This window comes from Oryx dammah, unplaced genomic scaffold, assembly GCF_014754425.2.
Source record: "Oryx dammah isolate SB20612 unplaced genomic scaffold, SCBI_Odam_1.1 HiC_scaffold_17, whole genome shotgun sequence".
NCBI lineage: Eukaryota > Metazoa > Chordata > Mammalia > Artiodactyla > Bovidae > Oryx > Oryx dammah.
In genome coordinates this window covers 27,814,396-27,829,053 of record NW_024070201.1, presented here as the reverse complement: position 1 = coordinate 27,829,053, position 14,658 = coordinate 27,814,396, and the positions used below count along the sequence as shown (strand labels likewise).

Genomic DNA, 14,658 nt, shown 5'->3' with positions numbered 1-14,658 from the left:
ATGTCAAATGCATTTAAGCACAGTGGTAGGTGAAAGATGAAAAGGAGGTGCCTGAGGTCCAGAGCACATCCCCTCCTCACAGCCCTGCTGACTGTATCCTCAGTGCAGGGACCCTGAGCACAGGTCCTGGCTCCCCGCTTCCTGCTGCTCCCCTGTTGCCCTCCTTGGTGTTCACTCAACCTTCAGCAAAAATGAGAATGAGGGGCAGACGTGACCCCCTAGGCCAGGCTAGCCCCCAGCTCCCCCTGCTGTGCTGGGGACTCCTATAGGGGCTTAGAAGGCAGAGGTGGTGCGAGGGAGGGCAGAGACCTCTGTAAGGGGCCAGGGAGAGGAGAGAGGAGGCCTAATCTGGTGATAGGGCCTGGGTGTCCTACAGACCAGGGCATGGCTGCCACCAGAGGCTGCTTGAAGATTTTCCATCAGCCCTGGCTGCTCACCAACTCCCAGTCCCAAACTGAGTGCACCCGAAGGTTTTGAACTGTGGTGTTGGCGAAGACTCTTGAGAGTCCCTTGGACTACAGGGAGATCCAACCAGTCCATTCTGAAGGAGATCTGCCCTGGGATTTCTTTGGAAGGAATGATGCTCAAGCTGAAACTCCAGTACTTTGGCCACCCCACGCGAAGAGTTGACTCATTGGAAAAGACTCTGATGCTGGGACGGATTGGGGGCAGGAGGAGAAGGGGACAATGGATGATGAGATGGCTGGATGGCATCACTGACTCGATGGACGTGAGTCTGAGTGAACTCCGGGAGTTGGTGATGGACAGGGAGACCTGGTGTGCTGCGATTCATGGGGTCACAAAGAGTCGGACACGACTGAGAGACTGAACTGAACTGAACTGAAAGGCTTAGGCTTTCCACGGAGGAACAGCACTGGTGTTCGTGGATCACCTGCTCTGGCTGCAGCTGCTGTAACTCTCACCTCCCTCCTCAGAGAGGCTGCAAAGCCTCCTGGTTGAACATGACCTTCAGAGCCCAACTTTCTGGGCTCACATCCTGGCTCTGCCACTCTCACATGAGATCAAGTTTTGATCAAACTCTCTGCTTCTGTTTCCCTGGATGCATAATAGGGATAATCAGTGTTCCCTCCTCATAGGGTTGTTTCTCAAGATCAAGTGAATAAATACATATAAAGCACGTTAAGTCTTCTGAAACTACAGATTAAAGGGCTAACTCTAAATGAATGAATCACTTCTCCTATAGCTGAATAAGGTTAAGGACCTTGGTCACTTTCTTCGCCTGCCTTCTACCTCTCCTGTTGTGTTGTTGTGTGTTTGTGTGTGTGTGAGTGCACACGAGTTCCCTTGTTGCTGAGAAGAGGGGAGAACAAGGCAGGTCAGGACTTTTCTTAAGCAGTGCTTCTCACACTTTTTGATGACAGCTCAAAGTAAGAATGATGTTTTATAATCTAACACACATACACAGAAGGATGGGGTGCCGGGGAGTGAAGAGGGAAGAAAGGGTGGTAACTCCCAGCTCAGTGTGAGGTCTGGTCCAGCAGCCTCTTTTTTGAGGGTCCCTAGACAATGGTAACCCACTGCAGTACTCTTGCCTGGAAAATCCCACGGGTGGAGGAGCCTGGTAGGCTGCAGTCCATGGGGTCATGAAGAGTTGGACACGACTGAGCGACATCACTTTCACTTTTCACTTTCACGCATTGGAAAAGGAAGTGGCAACCCACTCTAGTGTTCTTGCCTGGAGAATACCAGGGACGGGGAAGCCTGGTGGGCTGCCGTCTATGGGGTCACACAGGGTTGGACACGACTAAAGAGACTTAGTAGCAGCAGCAGACACATTTAGCCCCTGGAGGAGGGCATGGCAACTCACTCCAGTATTCTTGTCTGGAGAATCCCATGGACAGAGGAGCCTGGTGGGCTACAGTCCATAGGATCACACAGAGTTGGACTGAAGTGACTTAGCACAGCACAGCACAGCAGACACATACAGCCAAAACAGATGCCCCATGCTCTAGGCAGAGGGCCCAGTGCCCTCTGCCCACATCTCTGTAAGGGGAGAGACCACAGGGAGTTGGGGACAGCAGGCTCTGAGCTTTCATTCCATCCTCAGACACTCTCTTCCCTGTTTGGGGGCTCTGCTCACCCCTTAGCCACCTGCTCCAGGACCTCTGTCTCCTGGGTCAGCAGAGCTGACTGCTGTGTGAGTTAATAGAGGAGCAGCCTGAGGGACAGCCTTTGATCTGCTTTCAGAATGCCTCCCCAGCAAGGACGACTCCAGCTCGGGCATCCCCGGGCCGAGCACCCCCAGCCCGGGCATCACCTTCCAGGTCATCGTCTGGCAGGTCCTCATCTACCGTGTCAACATTGACATCATCTCCAACTCGAGTGTACCTTGTGAGAGCCACGCCAGTGGGGACTGTCCCTGTCCGTGCATCTCCTGCCGGGCCCACACCAGCCACCAGGGCCGCCAGGGAGAGCCCAGGTAAGGGGACTCCTGCAGGGAAGGCAAGAGGGACAGGGAAGCCATTGGAAGGCGGAGGGGGTGTGGTGCAGGTAAATCTCCAAGTTGGGCACTCTCTGCTTCTCCTCTAGTTCTTGGATGACAATGTCTGGGAAGGAGGGGGGATGGTTTGGATGGGCATTTGGGGACCTGGGGAGGTGGGGGCAGAAAGGAACCATGACACACAAACCCAAGACAGTGGGAAATTGGGGCAAATGTGGTAAAGCATAAGAAATCAGGACCAACAAAGCAGGTATGACTTTGGAGGCTGCACATACTGGGTCAAGGTGCAGATTTTGAGAGCCAGAGCTCCTGGTTAAAAACCAGGCCTCTTTCCTAGAGCTGCCCTGGAGGGTCTGCCAGGGAAGCTGGGGTCTAGACGGGAGTACAGCGATGATCAAGGGCCTATCTGTGGGTGAAGGAACAAAGGGAGAGATTCTGATCAGGCAGGCATTCCCCACCCCTTTCAGCCCATACAGAGACATGCCAAATGGGCCTCAGGGACTGGCTCTGCCCTTAATGAAGCAGCCCTTTTGCCCCCATCCCAACTTGCCCTCCTCTTGCCCTCGAGTTCAGTCTGCCCGTCTTGCCCTCTGAAGAGTCAATGAGGCACTTTGTTATAGAGACCCTCGGCATCAAACAATTTCATTTGAATCCTTGTTCTGCCACTCACTAGCCAAGTAACCCTGAGCAAGTCATTTAATTTTCATGAACCTCAGCTTCCCCATCTATAAAATGGGTATAATAATGCCCAGTTCGCACAGTTGCTGTCAGAATTAAATAAGATACCACACACAAATGCCTAATGGGCCCATAATAGATGCTAAGTAAAAGGGAACTTGGTATCAGGCAGGGATGGTAGCATATGCTGGGTCCTCCTGGACCAGCCTTCTTTCCCTGCCCCTTCTCCTCTCTGCCTGACTCCCCTCTCACAGTCGCACCCTCCCCTGCTGCTGGCCTGCTCCTAGGTATCACCTTGCCCAAGTTCACCTGGCAGGAGGGCCAGAAGCGGCTGCCGCTCATCGGATGTGTCCTCCTTCTCATCGCCCTCGTGGTGTCGCTCATCATCCTATGTGAGTTTAACAGAGGGAGCGAGGCTGGCCCCTGGGTGGACTGGGGTTGGGGGATGGGGACACTCAGCAGGGAGACAAGAGCAGGGAACACACACCGGCTGCCGTGTCCACAGAGGGACACTCCTACAAGCGGCCTTGAACCCTGGCACCTCCAGGCCCCTTGGAGGTGGGTGGGTTGAGAGGGTGGGAAGTCAGAGGAACCGGGAGTGGGTCCCTTCTGTAGTAGTTCACCAGTCTGAGCTAAGTTTCTGTGTCTTCAGATGGGATTAAATCCATTCATTCATTCAAGTTAACATGTGCTTAGTAAAATATCCTGAAGATTTTACTGGATTATGAGGAATAAATGAGCTAATGGCACAGTGCCTGACACAAAATCCCACTCTAAAAATGTGAGTTATTTAAAAAACAAACACTTGGAAAATTGATGAGGTAAAGGCCCCTTGGGCCTTTTTGGTCAGTGAGATCAAGCATTCAGGGGATCCAATCTCCCTGAAATCCACATCTTCTCGAAAAGACACTCAGGACCTGTGCAGGGCTCCCTGCGGGGGTGTCTGCTCTAAGCCCAGCACAGTGGGAAATCTTAGTGGGAAGCAAAGGAGAGTACTTACTGTACCCCCCAGTCCTTGGGGCAAGTACAGTCCCCTGGGGGACAGAGATGGAAATAATTAAGGCCAAGTGGATTTGAGTATTACCAACAGGAAGAGAGGACAGCTGTGTGGGTACGGAGGCAGGGGGCAGTTCCTGAAGGCTGTGGGGCCAGATGAGGATCCAGAAGATGGCAGGGAGGGGAGGATCTCCTGGCAGGGCATCTAAGCGGGGTGAGCAGCTGCAGGAAGTGGGGGGGGGTGCGGTAAATGGGCAAGTTGGCATGGGGAGGGACCCGATTCACCAAGGTGAATACGCATCTGGGGACCTGAAGGCTGTCCTTGGGTTGGGCATGGCTTGGCCACGTTGTAGAGAGCTTGAAGTGCCAGGCCAAGGGGTGAGGATTCTGTTACAGAGGCTGCACAGGGCGGTGAAGGGCAGGCTGGGTGACTACAGGGAAACACCCAGCTGGCAGGGCTGTTTGAGGAAGAGAATCGCATGGAAAGAAGTAGCTGGTTACAAGTACAGCTTTAGGACCAGACAGACCTGCTGAAGCATCTTGGCACAGCCACTTAAGTTAATGAACTTCCTGAGCCTCAGTTTCCCCGCCTGCTTGACAATGCCCATGAGGGTGTCAGCACAGAGCCTGCCTCATGGCCCCCATGTGAACCTCCCACCAGGATGCTCGACCCTGTTCCCTCCCTTTCCCACACAAAACACACGCTCCAGGGGAGGCCTCCGGCAGTGCACAGAAAGCAGCAGGAAATAATCCAGGGGGAGGTGAGAGGGCAACCTGGCCGGGGGGACTCTCAATATGATTTCACAGCATTTCCTGAAGTCCCCTGACCTCCGGACTTCCCGGGAGGTCGTCACGGAGCAGCTCGGCAATGTGGTCAGGACTAGAGCCCCCCTGTCTCATGAGAGCTCTCTGCTACACATCAAGGCGATCCCAGGAGCCTCTGTGCCCGGGATGGGGGTGGGGGTGGGGTAGAAAGACCAGGGCACAGGAGGAGGGGAAGTCCAACAAGTTAGGGGGACTGGTGTCTGAACCAGGGAGGAGCAGTCACAGAGGGTGACCTCCAGCTGGCGTGACAGCGCAGTGGGGCCAGCGACAGAGGCCGGAGTCAGGGCTGAGAAACAGGTTGCAGACAGGAGGCAGGGTGAGTGGTCAGACCCTGGGCTTCCTCAGGCGTCCAAGGTGAGGTGTTTCCAGGCAGGAGGCAGGACAATTCCCAGTATGGAAAGTGCTCTTAGGAGACGTTGTGGAGCTGATGCTCACATATGGTTTGTAAAGCTGTTGGCTTTTCAACTCAACTTGTGCATTCGGGAATCAGCCACCTAGAGTTGCTCGCTGAGTGGGAAGACGCTTATTTATTTTTGGCTGCTCTGGGTCTTCGTTTCCGTGTGTGGGCTTTCTCTGGTTGCAGCAAGCAGTGGGCTACTCTCTGGCTGTGGTCCGTAGGTGTCTCATTGTCGTGGTTTCTCTTGTTCTGGAGCACGGGCTCTAGAGTGTGTGGGCTCAGTAATTGTGGCTTGCAGGCTTAGTGACCCTGAGGCATGTGGGATCTTCCTGGACCAGAGATCGAACCTGTGTCCCTGCATTGGCAGGTGGATTCCCAGCCACTGGACGACCAGGGAGTCCCTGGGAAGACAGTTAAAGCCCTTGAGACAAGCAGTGGGGCAAGAACTGAGCCTAGGGAATAGCTTTAGTTTAGAGAAGAGGGAGGTGGAAGAAAATCTAGGAGCTTTTGAGGCTGGAAGGACAACCTCTGAGAAGACCAGACAGGCAGTGGCTGCAGATGTGTGTGCTACAACCTGCAGCGCATAGAGATGGTGAGGGTGCTGGACTGGGTCTGAGAAGGGGCCTCTGGGACACTGAAAAGGAAGATTTCTCGGAACAACACTCTGCCCAGCACATCGGGCAGGAGAGCTTCCAGAGTATTACCCATCTCCACACCTCCCTCCCTTACTCTCTCTCTCTCTCTCTCTGTGAGTGGCTGCTTTTGAGTTTGCCTGGTGCTGTCCTGCTTGCAGGAGCATTCTGGAACATTCCAGAGCATTCCTGAGCAGCCTTTCTCTCCATACAGATGGGGGACGAGAACCCCAGAGCCCAAGAGGGATTGCAGGTCGGTGTCTCAGAACCCCCAGGGCCTTGGGCTGCATCGTGTCGTGTCTCTCTGGGGCTAGCAATGACCCAGCTTCTGCTTCATTTTTTTTTTTTTTCAGTTTACTTCTGGTGGGGCCACACAGGGGTCAATTACAAGGAGCCAAAAGAGAGCTGCCCTAGTCACGCTGTGCGCTGTGATGGAGTCGAGGACTGTAAGCTGAAGAGTGATGAGCTGGGCTGTGGTAAGGAGGTTGGATGTGTGCGTGTGTTCGTGTGTGCACTCTGCGGGCTGCAAACTGGGTATCAGCTCAAACGGGAGGTGATGGACAGAGACCTGAAGGATCTGGGTTCTAGTCATAATAGACTGGGGTCTGGAACCTGGCTTTGAGTGTGTCTTGGGCGAATCACTTACCTTCTCTGGGCTTCAGTTTCTTAATTTGCAAAATGTGTGGATTGGACAAGATGAGTGCTTCTCAAAATCTGATAGCTCCCAGCAAAGCAGAGCTGCTCTGCAGCTGGAGACAAGTGTGGGGTCCGAAGTCCTGTCCGTGTACCCCTTCTCTTTGCCCAGCAGGTAACCTCTGACCTGTCACCTCTATGGTTTCATGAAGGTCAGTTTGTAAATGAAGCCGCAGATGAGACAAAGACCTCTTTAAGTGCTGTCCTCAGTGGTTTTTACAAGTGTCGTCTATGTACAGCCCTGACGTGGGTGTCTGTGGGTACATAACCTGCCCCTTCCACCTGTGTGCGTATGTGTGTCCTTGCCCATGACCACATCCATCTGTGACTGTGCAGGTCTAGTGAGGACTCAGTTGGATCAAGGTTCCCCTTGTCACACTCTTATTTGGGCACATCACTGCCCTCTTGGGGTAATGCCTCCTGGCAGTGCTCACCCCTTCTCCCAGCAAAGGCTCCTGGGTTCTGTTGAACAGAGAGCTCTCTGCTCTGCTCCAGCCCCTTGCCTTGGCTCTGCCCTCACCAAACATCTTGGGCTCTGAGCACTGGCTGATGGCCATCCTGTCCCCGGCCAAGCTCCCAGACGTCTACAAGGCCTCAGCAAGAAGCCTGGGGACAGGAGCATCTCAAGCCTCGCTTGGTTCATTCCTCAAGAGCTTGGAGCCTCCCAGTGTTGAGGACCCACCTTGCCCTTTTCTTGACCGGCAGTGAGGTTTGACTGGGACAAGTCTCTGCTTAAAGTCTACTCTGGATCCTCCCATCAGTGGCTTCCCATCTGCAGTGACAGCTGGAATGACTCCTATTCGAAGAAGACCTGCCAGCAGCTGGGTTTCGAGAGGTACACCTTCCCCACCAGTCCTCGCTTCAGGGACATCTCAGACTTTTCACACAGGCATCTCAGGCTCAATGAGGGTCACTCATACCAAGAAGACTCTTGGGGACCAGGGCTGAGGTCACGAGCTCATAGTGCCCTCAAGTTATTCAAAGGAACAGTAGCCTGGGGAGCCCAGGTCTGGGGGCAAGCTGTTTCCAGGAGGCCAAAGTAGTTAGTAGCAGATTTGCAGCAGGAAGGCACCCCTATATGGTTCTTTGCATCAAAGCACCCTTGTGCCCACGATCACATTCAATGGTCACGGTGGCCTGTGAGGTGGGTGTGCATTGGGGCAGGTCTTGTCTTCTCCTCATATCTGATAACTAGCAGCTCAGGCTGGGCAAACCCTTCAGTGGACTCTGAGCAGCTGCAACTCGAGCTAGGACTCATCAAACGAAGAGTGAGATGGGCAGATGTGGCCAGGTAAAATCCTTAGCACCTTTGGCTCTAAAGATCTGAAACAGGAAGCTGGTACCAGTGGGTGGAGTAGGGAATGGGGTTTACCATGACCTTCCAGCTTGAAGGAGCCCTCCATTTTTGGCCACATAGTCACCTCCATCCTCCCTCTTGGTCTGAGTTTCAAACCAAGTAGTTTGGGGGGTTCACTAATGTGTGTGAAGTTCTGGGGAGAGGGTTTATTAAGGATCTCACTGTGGGTTCTCTGTAGAAGAAGCACCTGGAAAACTAGAGCTTGGAGGTTAGGACTGAGAACCAGTTCTCTGCCCCCACATCAGAGTTCCCATCATGAAAGATGACCTGGGTGACCTAGTTGGAAGATGATGGACATGGTTTATCATTGAGTTGTGTGACTTTATGCAAATGTGAACTTCCCTTGGACTTCAATAGATAGCATCATTTATTCAAAGAATATTCATTGAGTTTTTATTATGTACCAGACACCCAGACAAGATCCCTGTTGTGGGACAATCTCTGGTATGGTGTGGGCGAGAGAGGCTTTAACCAATAATCACAACGCTGTGTGATGTGTAATGGAAAGAATATGTGGGAAGCATTATGTACACACAACAGAGAGGGTGACTGACTGCACTTGGAGGTCAGCAGAGCAATGGAGGAAGAGCACCCACAAAGGCAAGCTTGCATGTAAGGGCGTCCCATGTCCTAGAAACGCACCAAAGTGCCACACGGATAGCAGTCCATGGATCACGCAAAGCAGAATCACCTGGGGTGCTTGTTAAAATGCACCCTGAAATCAAAATCTCTGGAATTAGGATTTCAAACACTTAACACCACCTCAGGGTGGTTCTTAGGCACACTCTGGTCTAAGGAGCTAAACGGTTCTCAGGCTTTAATGTGCAAACCCATAACGTGGAGATCATTAAAATGAAGAGCATGGCTCAGCAGGTCTGGAGGGGATGCTGCTGCTGTGGGTCCATGGATCACAGTCCGGATAGGAAAGGGCTCCGTCCATGTTCCTCAAACTCCAGAGTGCAGTGGGATCACCTGGAGAGCCTGTTAAAACTCATAACCAGAACTGTTGATTCAGCAGGTCTGAGACAGGGCCCCCAGATTTGCATTTGTAACAAATTCCCAGGCAGTGCTAACATTGTCCCCTGAGATGGGACCATATTTTCAAAACTACTGGGCTAGTGTGTAAGGCGAGTGGGGGGAGTAGTGGAATATGTGGGTGGGGTCTGAGATCATTGGATTTTAACTGCCTCTGGCCTCTGCAGCAGGGCTGGCTGGGACTCTCATGCAGGCCCGGGGACCAAGGTTGGGCGCTTTCTCAAGGTGGTTCATTCCTCTCCCCTCTCTTCCCTTGCAGTGCTTACTGGACAACCAAAGTGGCCAATAGGAATGTTGGCAGCAGTTTCTCAGTCTCCGAATTTAACTCCACCATCCAGGAGAGCACCTACACGTAAGTGGGGTGGGTGTGGCCGTCTGCTGCCTCCAGGAGTCCTTCGTGAATGTCCAGAGCATCTCAGAAACAGCGCTCATTCACTACCTGCCTCCTGAGTTGGAAGTCATCAAAACTTGGTGCACAGAGCACCTCGAAGTCAGGGGGGCCCAAAGAATTTACCTGGTTGCCAAAGACAATGAATAAACCGTGGGGCCGCTGATCAGCCTGATGTTAGGACTGAAAGCTGCTGCAGGGAGGGCGCTTGGGGTGGAGGGGGAGAAACATCGCTGGGGTGGCAGTGGGGAGGGGGAGTGCCAGGTGCAGGGAGTCGGGGGCAGGGAGGCCCATCTGGGGAGCATCACCCTCTCTTCCCCGCCGGGCCTTGCCACCTGTCACTCTGCACTGCAGCTGCTCTCATCCCAACGCCACTGGGTGGAGGGGGATGGGGGGCTGCTCCAGCAGCTAGCAGTGTTTACCCTGGGGAGAGGAGAGAAGAAACCAGGCTGTGAGAGAAAAAGGCGTGGAGAGGGAAGGAAGGCAAATGAGCTTCCTCCTGGATTCCTGCTTGTGCTGGGTGGTTCACGTGCTGCATTGCTGGTAGAGCGTTGAGCAAGTGTCAGAGGAGAGCTGGGCCACATGTTTAGCTGCAGAAAGATGCTGGGACAGTGAAGTCATGAGTTCAGAAGACATGACCTAGCCCGTATGTGCAACCTGCCACAGAAAAACTGGGAGATAGGGAGAAGGGTGGGGCTGGTTTGCACTAAGTCATCCCTGTCTCTAGAGAAAGCACAGGAAGGGTCTATCCTACTGGGAGGGAGAAAGGTCAGAATCTCCATCTTCTTGTGCAAAGGGGATAGGATAGAACTTAGCAGGAGCCAATCACGGAAGGCTTCCTGGAGGCGGTGGCTGATGTGCCCTTTTCTCAACTTTTGTATCTCCTCCTGCAGGTCTGATTGCCCTTCCCAGCAGTATGTCGCTCTACAGTGTTCCCGTAAGAAGATGCTCTTCCTCCTGGATTGTGGCCTGTGTGGGGTGGGAGTCAGGGGACAGAGGGATGGAGTCCCTGTGGGAGCCAATCCTGGGGATCAGAGCCAGGAAGAGGGGCTTGAGCAGCAGGCCTGTTTCAGGACCAGGGTGCCTGTAAGTCATCTGGATAGACATTCTCAGGGCAGCATTTCCCCTTCTGACTCTGCCCAGCCCAGCAACCTCATCATTCAAGTGTCTTGGATTCTGGGCAGTGGGCAGAGGACTGAGAGAGCATGTCAGAGCTCATGGTAGGTGAAGAGATGGTATTGAATCTTGGGTCTGACCACAGGGCCCAAACCGTTAACCAGTCCACGAGTGCTGTGTCCTCATGATGAACAAGTGGGGTGCCCCCCTGAGCAAGTGGGCACAGTGCTACGGACAGAGCCCCCTCAGACCACTGCTGGCTCTTCACTCTCTCCTCCTTCAAAGGAGAAAGGAAACTCTGTGCATGATCTCAGGGGATGACTCACTCTGGAACATGTTTGGAAATGTTCCCCTGGGGCACAGGGTCCCCAACAGCACTAAATGACCCCCTGAGAAACCATGTGAGCACCAACTACTTGTGCATCATGGGAAGGAATTTTCTCCTTCGTTTTGAAACGATCCAAATCACATTGCTCATCAATTCAGGGTTGTGTTAGACTTGGTCTGTTTTCCAAAGCTCTTGACAGCAGCCCTGGGGTTCACCATTGTGACCCTAATGCCTGGCACATCACCCGAAGCAGGGGTTGCTTAGGAAGCATTTGTTGAATTACTGGAACAATAAATGAGTGGGAGGAAAGAGGATATTTCCTAGGATCAGACTTCCTACTGGATGATCCCAGAAAGCTAACCCACCATGTGGGAGCTCTGTGTTGGTGGGAAATAGCTGTGCCGAATCAGATTAAGTGGGCAAAGCGGCCTCCGTGGGTGGGTGGTGCCCTCATGCCTGAGCTGCTCTGGGCCTAGGAGCATGGTAGCAGCTCTAAGAAAAGCCGACTTCATAGTTCATCTCTTCTGCTTCTCTCCAGACTGTGGACTGAGGGCCATGACGGGGCGGATCGTGGGAGGGGCGCTGGCCCCAGAAAGCAAGTGGCCTTGGCAAGTTAGCCTGCAGTTCTCCCGTACCCACATTTGTGGGGGCACGCTGATCGATGCCCAGTGGATTCTCACCGCCGCCCACTGCTTCTTTATGTAAGTGCCCAAGGGTGCCGTGATGCAACGCAGCTGAGGGTCTGGACGCCAGGAAGGGCTGAGGGCAGACTGACTTCTCTCTGTGCAGGGGGACTTTGGTTGTAAGCCTGGCCCCGAGGACTGGGCGGCACATGTGTGGTGAGGACCATGATTCGGTCCTGATTCGGGAGTGTGAGTTGGGGTTACTTATCCTGAGCCAGTGCAGAGTGAGAAAATGCCATTGCTGGCTTCAAGGGAGAGAGAGGGGAAGGTAGACAGGAGGAATTGGGAGCCTGCCCTAAAGAACAGGGTGAAATAAAGATGTTTGGGTCTTGTGGCTGCTTTCAAAACCTGGAAGTTACAGGAGAGGAGCTGGAGACATTGGGAATGCTGTCCTGGGAACTGCGGGCAGGACAGAGCAGTCAGCTTTCGACAGGCACCAGCCAGGCTTGTCCTTCGAGTTGGTGGACAGGAAAGGGCTGGGAGATGAGGCCTCAAGGGCACCAGCTTCCCCAGCAGTGAGTCTTCAGTGGGTCACTTTGTCCTGTCGAAAGCCCCATTTCTGCTGAGAATACCACCACTGAGATGTGTCCCATCCACTTCATTGGATCCTTGGTGGTATCCAGAGGAGACAGTGGGGCCAGTAGTTCCAGAAGTCTTACTCATCTCCTCCCATTCTCCATTTTTAAAAGTTTATTTATTTATTCATTTATGGCTCCACTGGGTCTTCATTGCTGCATGTGGGCTTTCTCTAGTTTCAGCGAGCCGGGGCTACTCTCTAGTTGCGATGCATGGGCTTCTCATTGAGGTGGCTTCTCTTGTTGCGGAGCAGTGTTGGGGCTTCAATAGCTGTGGCGCGAGGAGTTGCGGTTCCCAGGCTCTAAAGCGCAGGCTCAACAGATACAGCACATGGGCTTAGCTGCTCCTCGGCATGTGGGATCTTCCTGGACCAGGTATCAAACCTGTGTCTCCTGTATTGGTGGCTCTACCACTGAGCTACCAAGGAAGCCCCCATTTTCTATTGTAAGGTACAGGACCACCAGTTCAGAGCAGCTTTCTGAAAGTAGAGGATTGTTCTAGACCCCTGGGCTAAGATAGAGTGCCCCCTCCAGAGGTCATTTCATCCATCCTCCTGCCTCCAAGCTGATGCTCTGGCTGAAGCTCCTTGTGTGCAGCAGATGTTGCCAGGACCTCTGGCGGGTGGTAACTGGCCCATGCTCTCTGTGGCTTTGGCAGTACCCGGGAGAAGATCCTGGAGGGCTGGAAGGTGTACGTGGGCACCAACGACCTGCACCACCTGCCCGAGTCAGCCTCCGTCGCCCAGATCATCATCAACAGCAACTACTCAGATGACCAGGATGACTATGACATCGCCCTCATGCGGCTCTCCAAGCCCCTGACCCTGTCCGGTGAGTGAGCCCCCTGCTCAGCCAGCAGCCCTCGGTGCGGAGCCTTTGCACTTAGCAGCATCCACAAACCCATCCCAGGGTCCAGAACTTCAGCATGGCAGATGTCAGTCTTCGAGATCATTTGGTGGAACTCTGTATTACAATTGGGAGAACTGAGACCGGGAGGTTGGAAATAAACTTGCCCCAGTGACTCCTCTTCTATTGCAAGTTGGTGACAGAGCCAGGGTTTAGGTTCTGGGCTTCATTAAGATAAACAGATCGAATTGTTTCACTGGTATATCCAGCACTTAACAGAGGCCAGACACCATGGTAAGTGTTTTACATCTACAATTTCATATACTCTTCACTACCAGATCCTGTGAAGCAGGTACTATTATTAGCTGCATTTTCCCTTTGAGGAGAAGACCTTTAGAGAGAGATAATTTCCTGAGGTCGTGAAGTAATAAGGAGCAGCTTCAGGACTGGGTCCAGGCGGGTCTGCCTCACAGGCAACGTTCTTCCCACGCTGCTCTGTGCTGGCAAATTGCCAACACCGAAGTTGCGAACACAAGCAAAATACCTAAAAGAGCCAACTGCTGAAAGGTTGGAGCTGAGACCTTGAGAACTAAATGGGGGCTACAGAAAGGCAATGCTACCGAAATTCTCAGGAGGAGATCAGTTTTCGTTCATTAGTTCATCCGCCCATTTGTTCAGGTATCAAATATAGTGTGTCTACTACCTAGAGGCTCTGCAGTTCCCCTGCAAAGAGAACAAGACTGATGGCACGCACAAACAGCGGCTTAGAAGCTAGTGATGTGATGTCAGGGGCCACCGCGGGAGCAGGGTACGGTAGCACAGATGTGGGCACCTAATCAGTCTTGGCAGGCTAGAGAGGCTTCCGGAAGCCTCGGAGGACTCTCTGGTTAGTCCAGCCTTTCTGGCGCCCTAGGCCTGTGAGCTGGCCTTTCCTGGCACTTTAATTGCGGAGGCGGGGTTGGTCCTGAGTCAGAGCAGATAGCTCATCAGAGTGATGTGGGGAGGAGTCCAATCCCCAACACAAGATTCGGTTGGGTGGGGCCAACCCAGAGCCACGCCCGCCTCCAGCCACGCCCACGCTGCGGGCCCTCTCTGCCATCTGCCTGCCACCCCCCGCCCCGCCCCCAACATCCTTGTCTGTGGAGCCTGGGACTGTGAGGGGAGGGGTGCCCTACTGCCCCTCCCTTGCCCCCCTCATGCACACATAAAAGGGGGCAGGCAGTCTGCAGGACCAAAACAGGCCTTCTCAACCTTGTCAAACACAGACTCCATTTGGCTGACCATCCGGACCTCACTTACCATCAACCCAAACCCCCATTAATATTATCTGAAATTCCAAATCTAATTAAATAATTTGTAAAATGAAATTTAAGTTATTATAGCATTATACATGCTTTTCAGACTACAGCAGTCCCTCCCTATACTCTGATAGCCATCCCTCCCTGCCCCCAACTTCTGGTCAAGAAGCATCTTTGTAGCATCATAAATCACAGCTAGGATTTATGTAGTCCTGAGGTCAGACCATGTGCCCCGATTTTTGGTTTAGAAATCAGAGCAGATTTTCTTAAACTGCCTGGTAGACTGAGCACTTTGAAGTCACTGTACTAGCTGAGAAAGCTTGTGAAAACTCACGGATAAATTTAATTAC

At 53.1% G+C, this 14,658-nt stretch overlaps 1 protein-coding gene across 1 annotated transcript in view; it reads left to right on the top strand.

Annotated features, from left to right (window-relative positions):
• Window positions 1-14,658, top strand: part of TMPRSS13 (transmembrane serine protease 13) — a 33,229-nt gene that overhangs the window by 10,101 nt on the left and 8,470 nt on the right. The window contains exons 2-9 of the mRNA XM_040258075.1: window positions 2,209-2,440; window positions 3,427-3,531; window positions 6,343-6,465; window positions 7,388-7,517; window positions 9,334-9,426; window positions 10,356-10,399; window positions 11,445-11,607; window positions 12,823-12,995. Of these exons, the coding sequence (XP_040114009.1) occupies window positions 2,209-2,440; window positions 3,427-3,531; window positions 6,343-6,465; window positions 7,388-7,517; window positions 9,334-9,426; window positions 10,356-10,399; window positions 11,445-11,607; window positions 12,823-12,995 (1,063 nt within the window). The remainder of the gene's footprint in view (window positions 1-2,208; window positions 2,441-3,426; window positions 3,532-6,342; window positions 6,466-7,387; window positions 7,518-9,333; window positions 9,427-10,355; window positions 10,400-11,444; window positions 11,608-12,822; window positions 12,996-14,658) is intronic.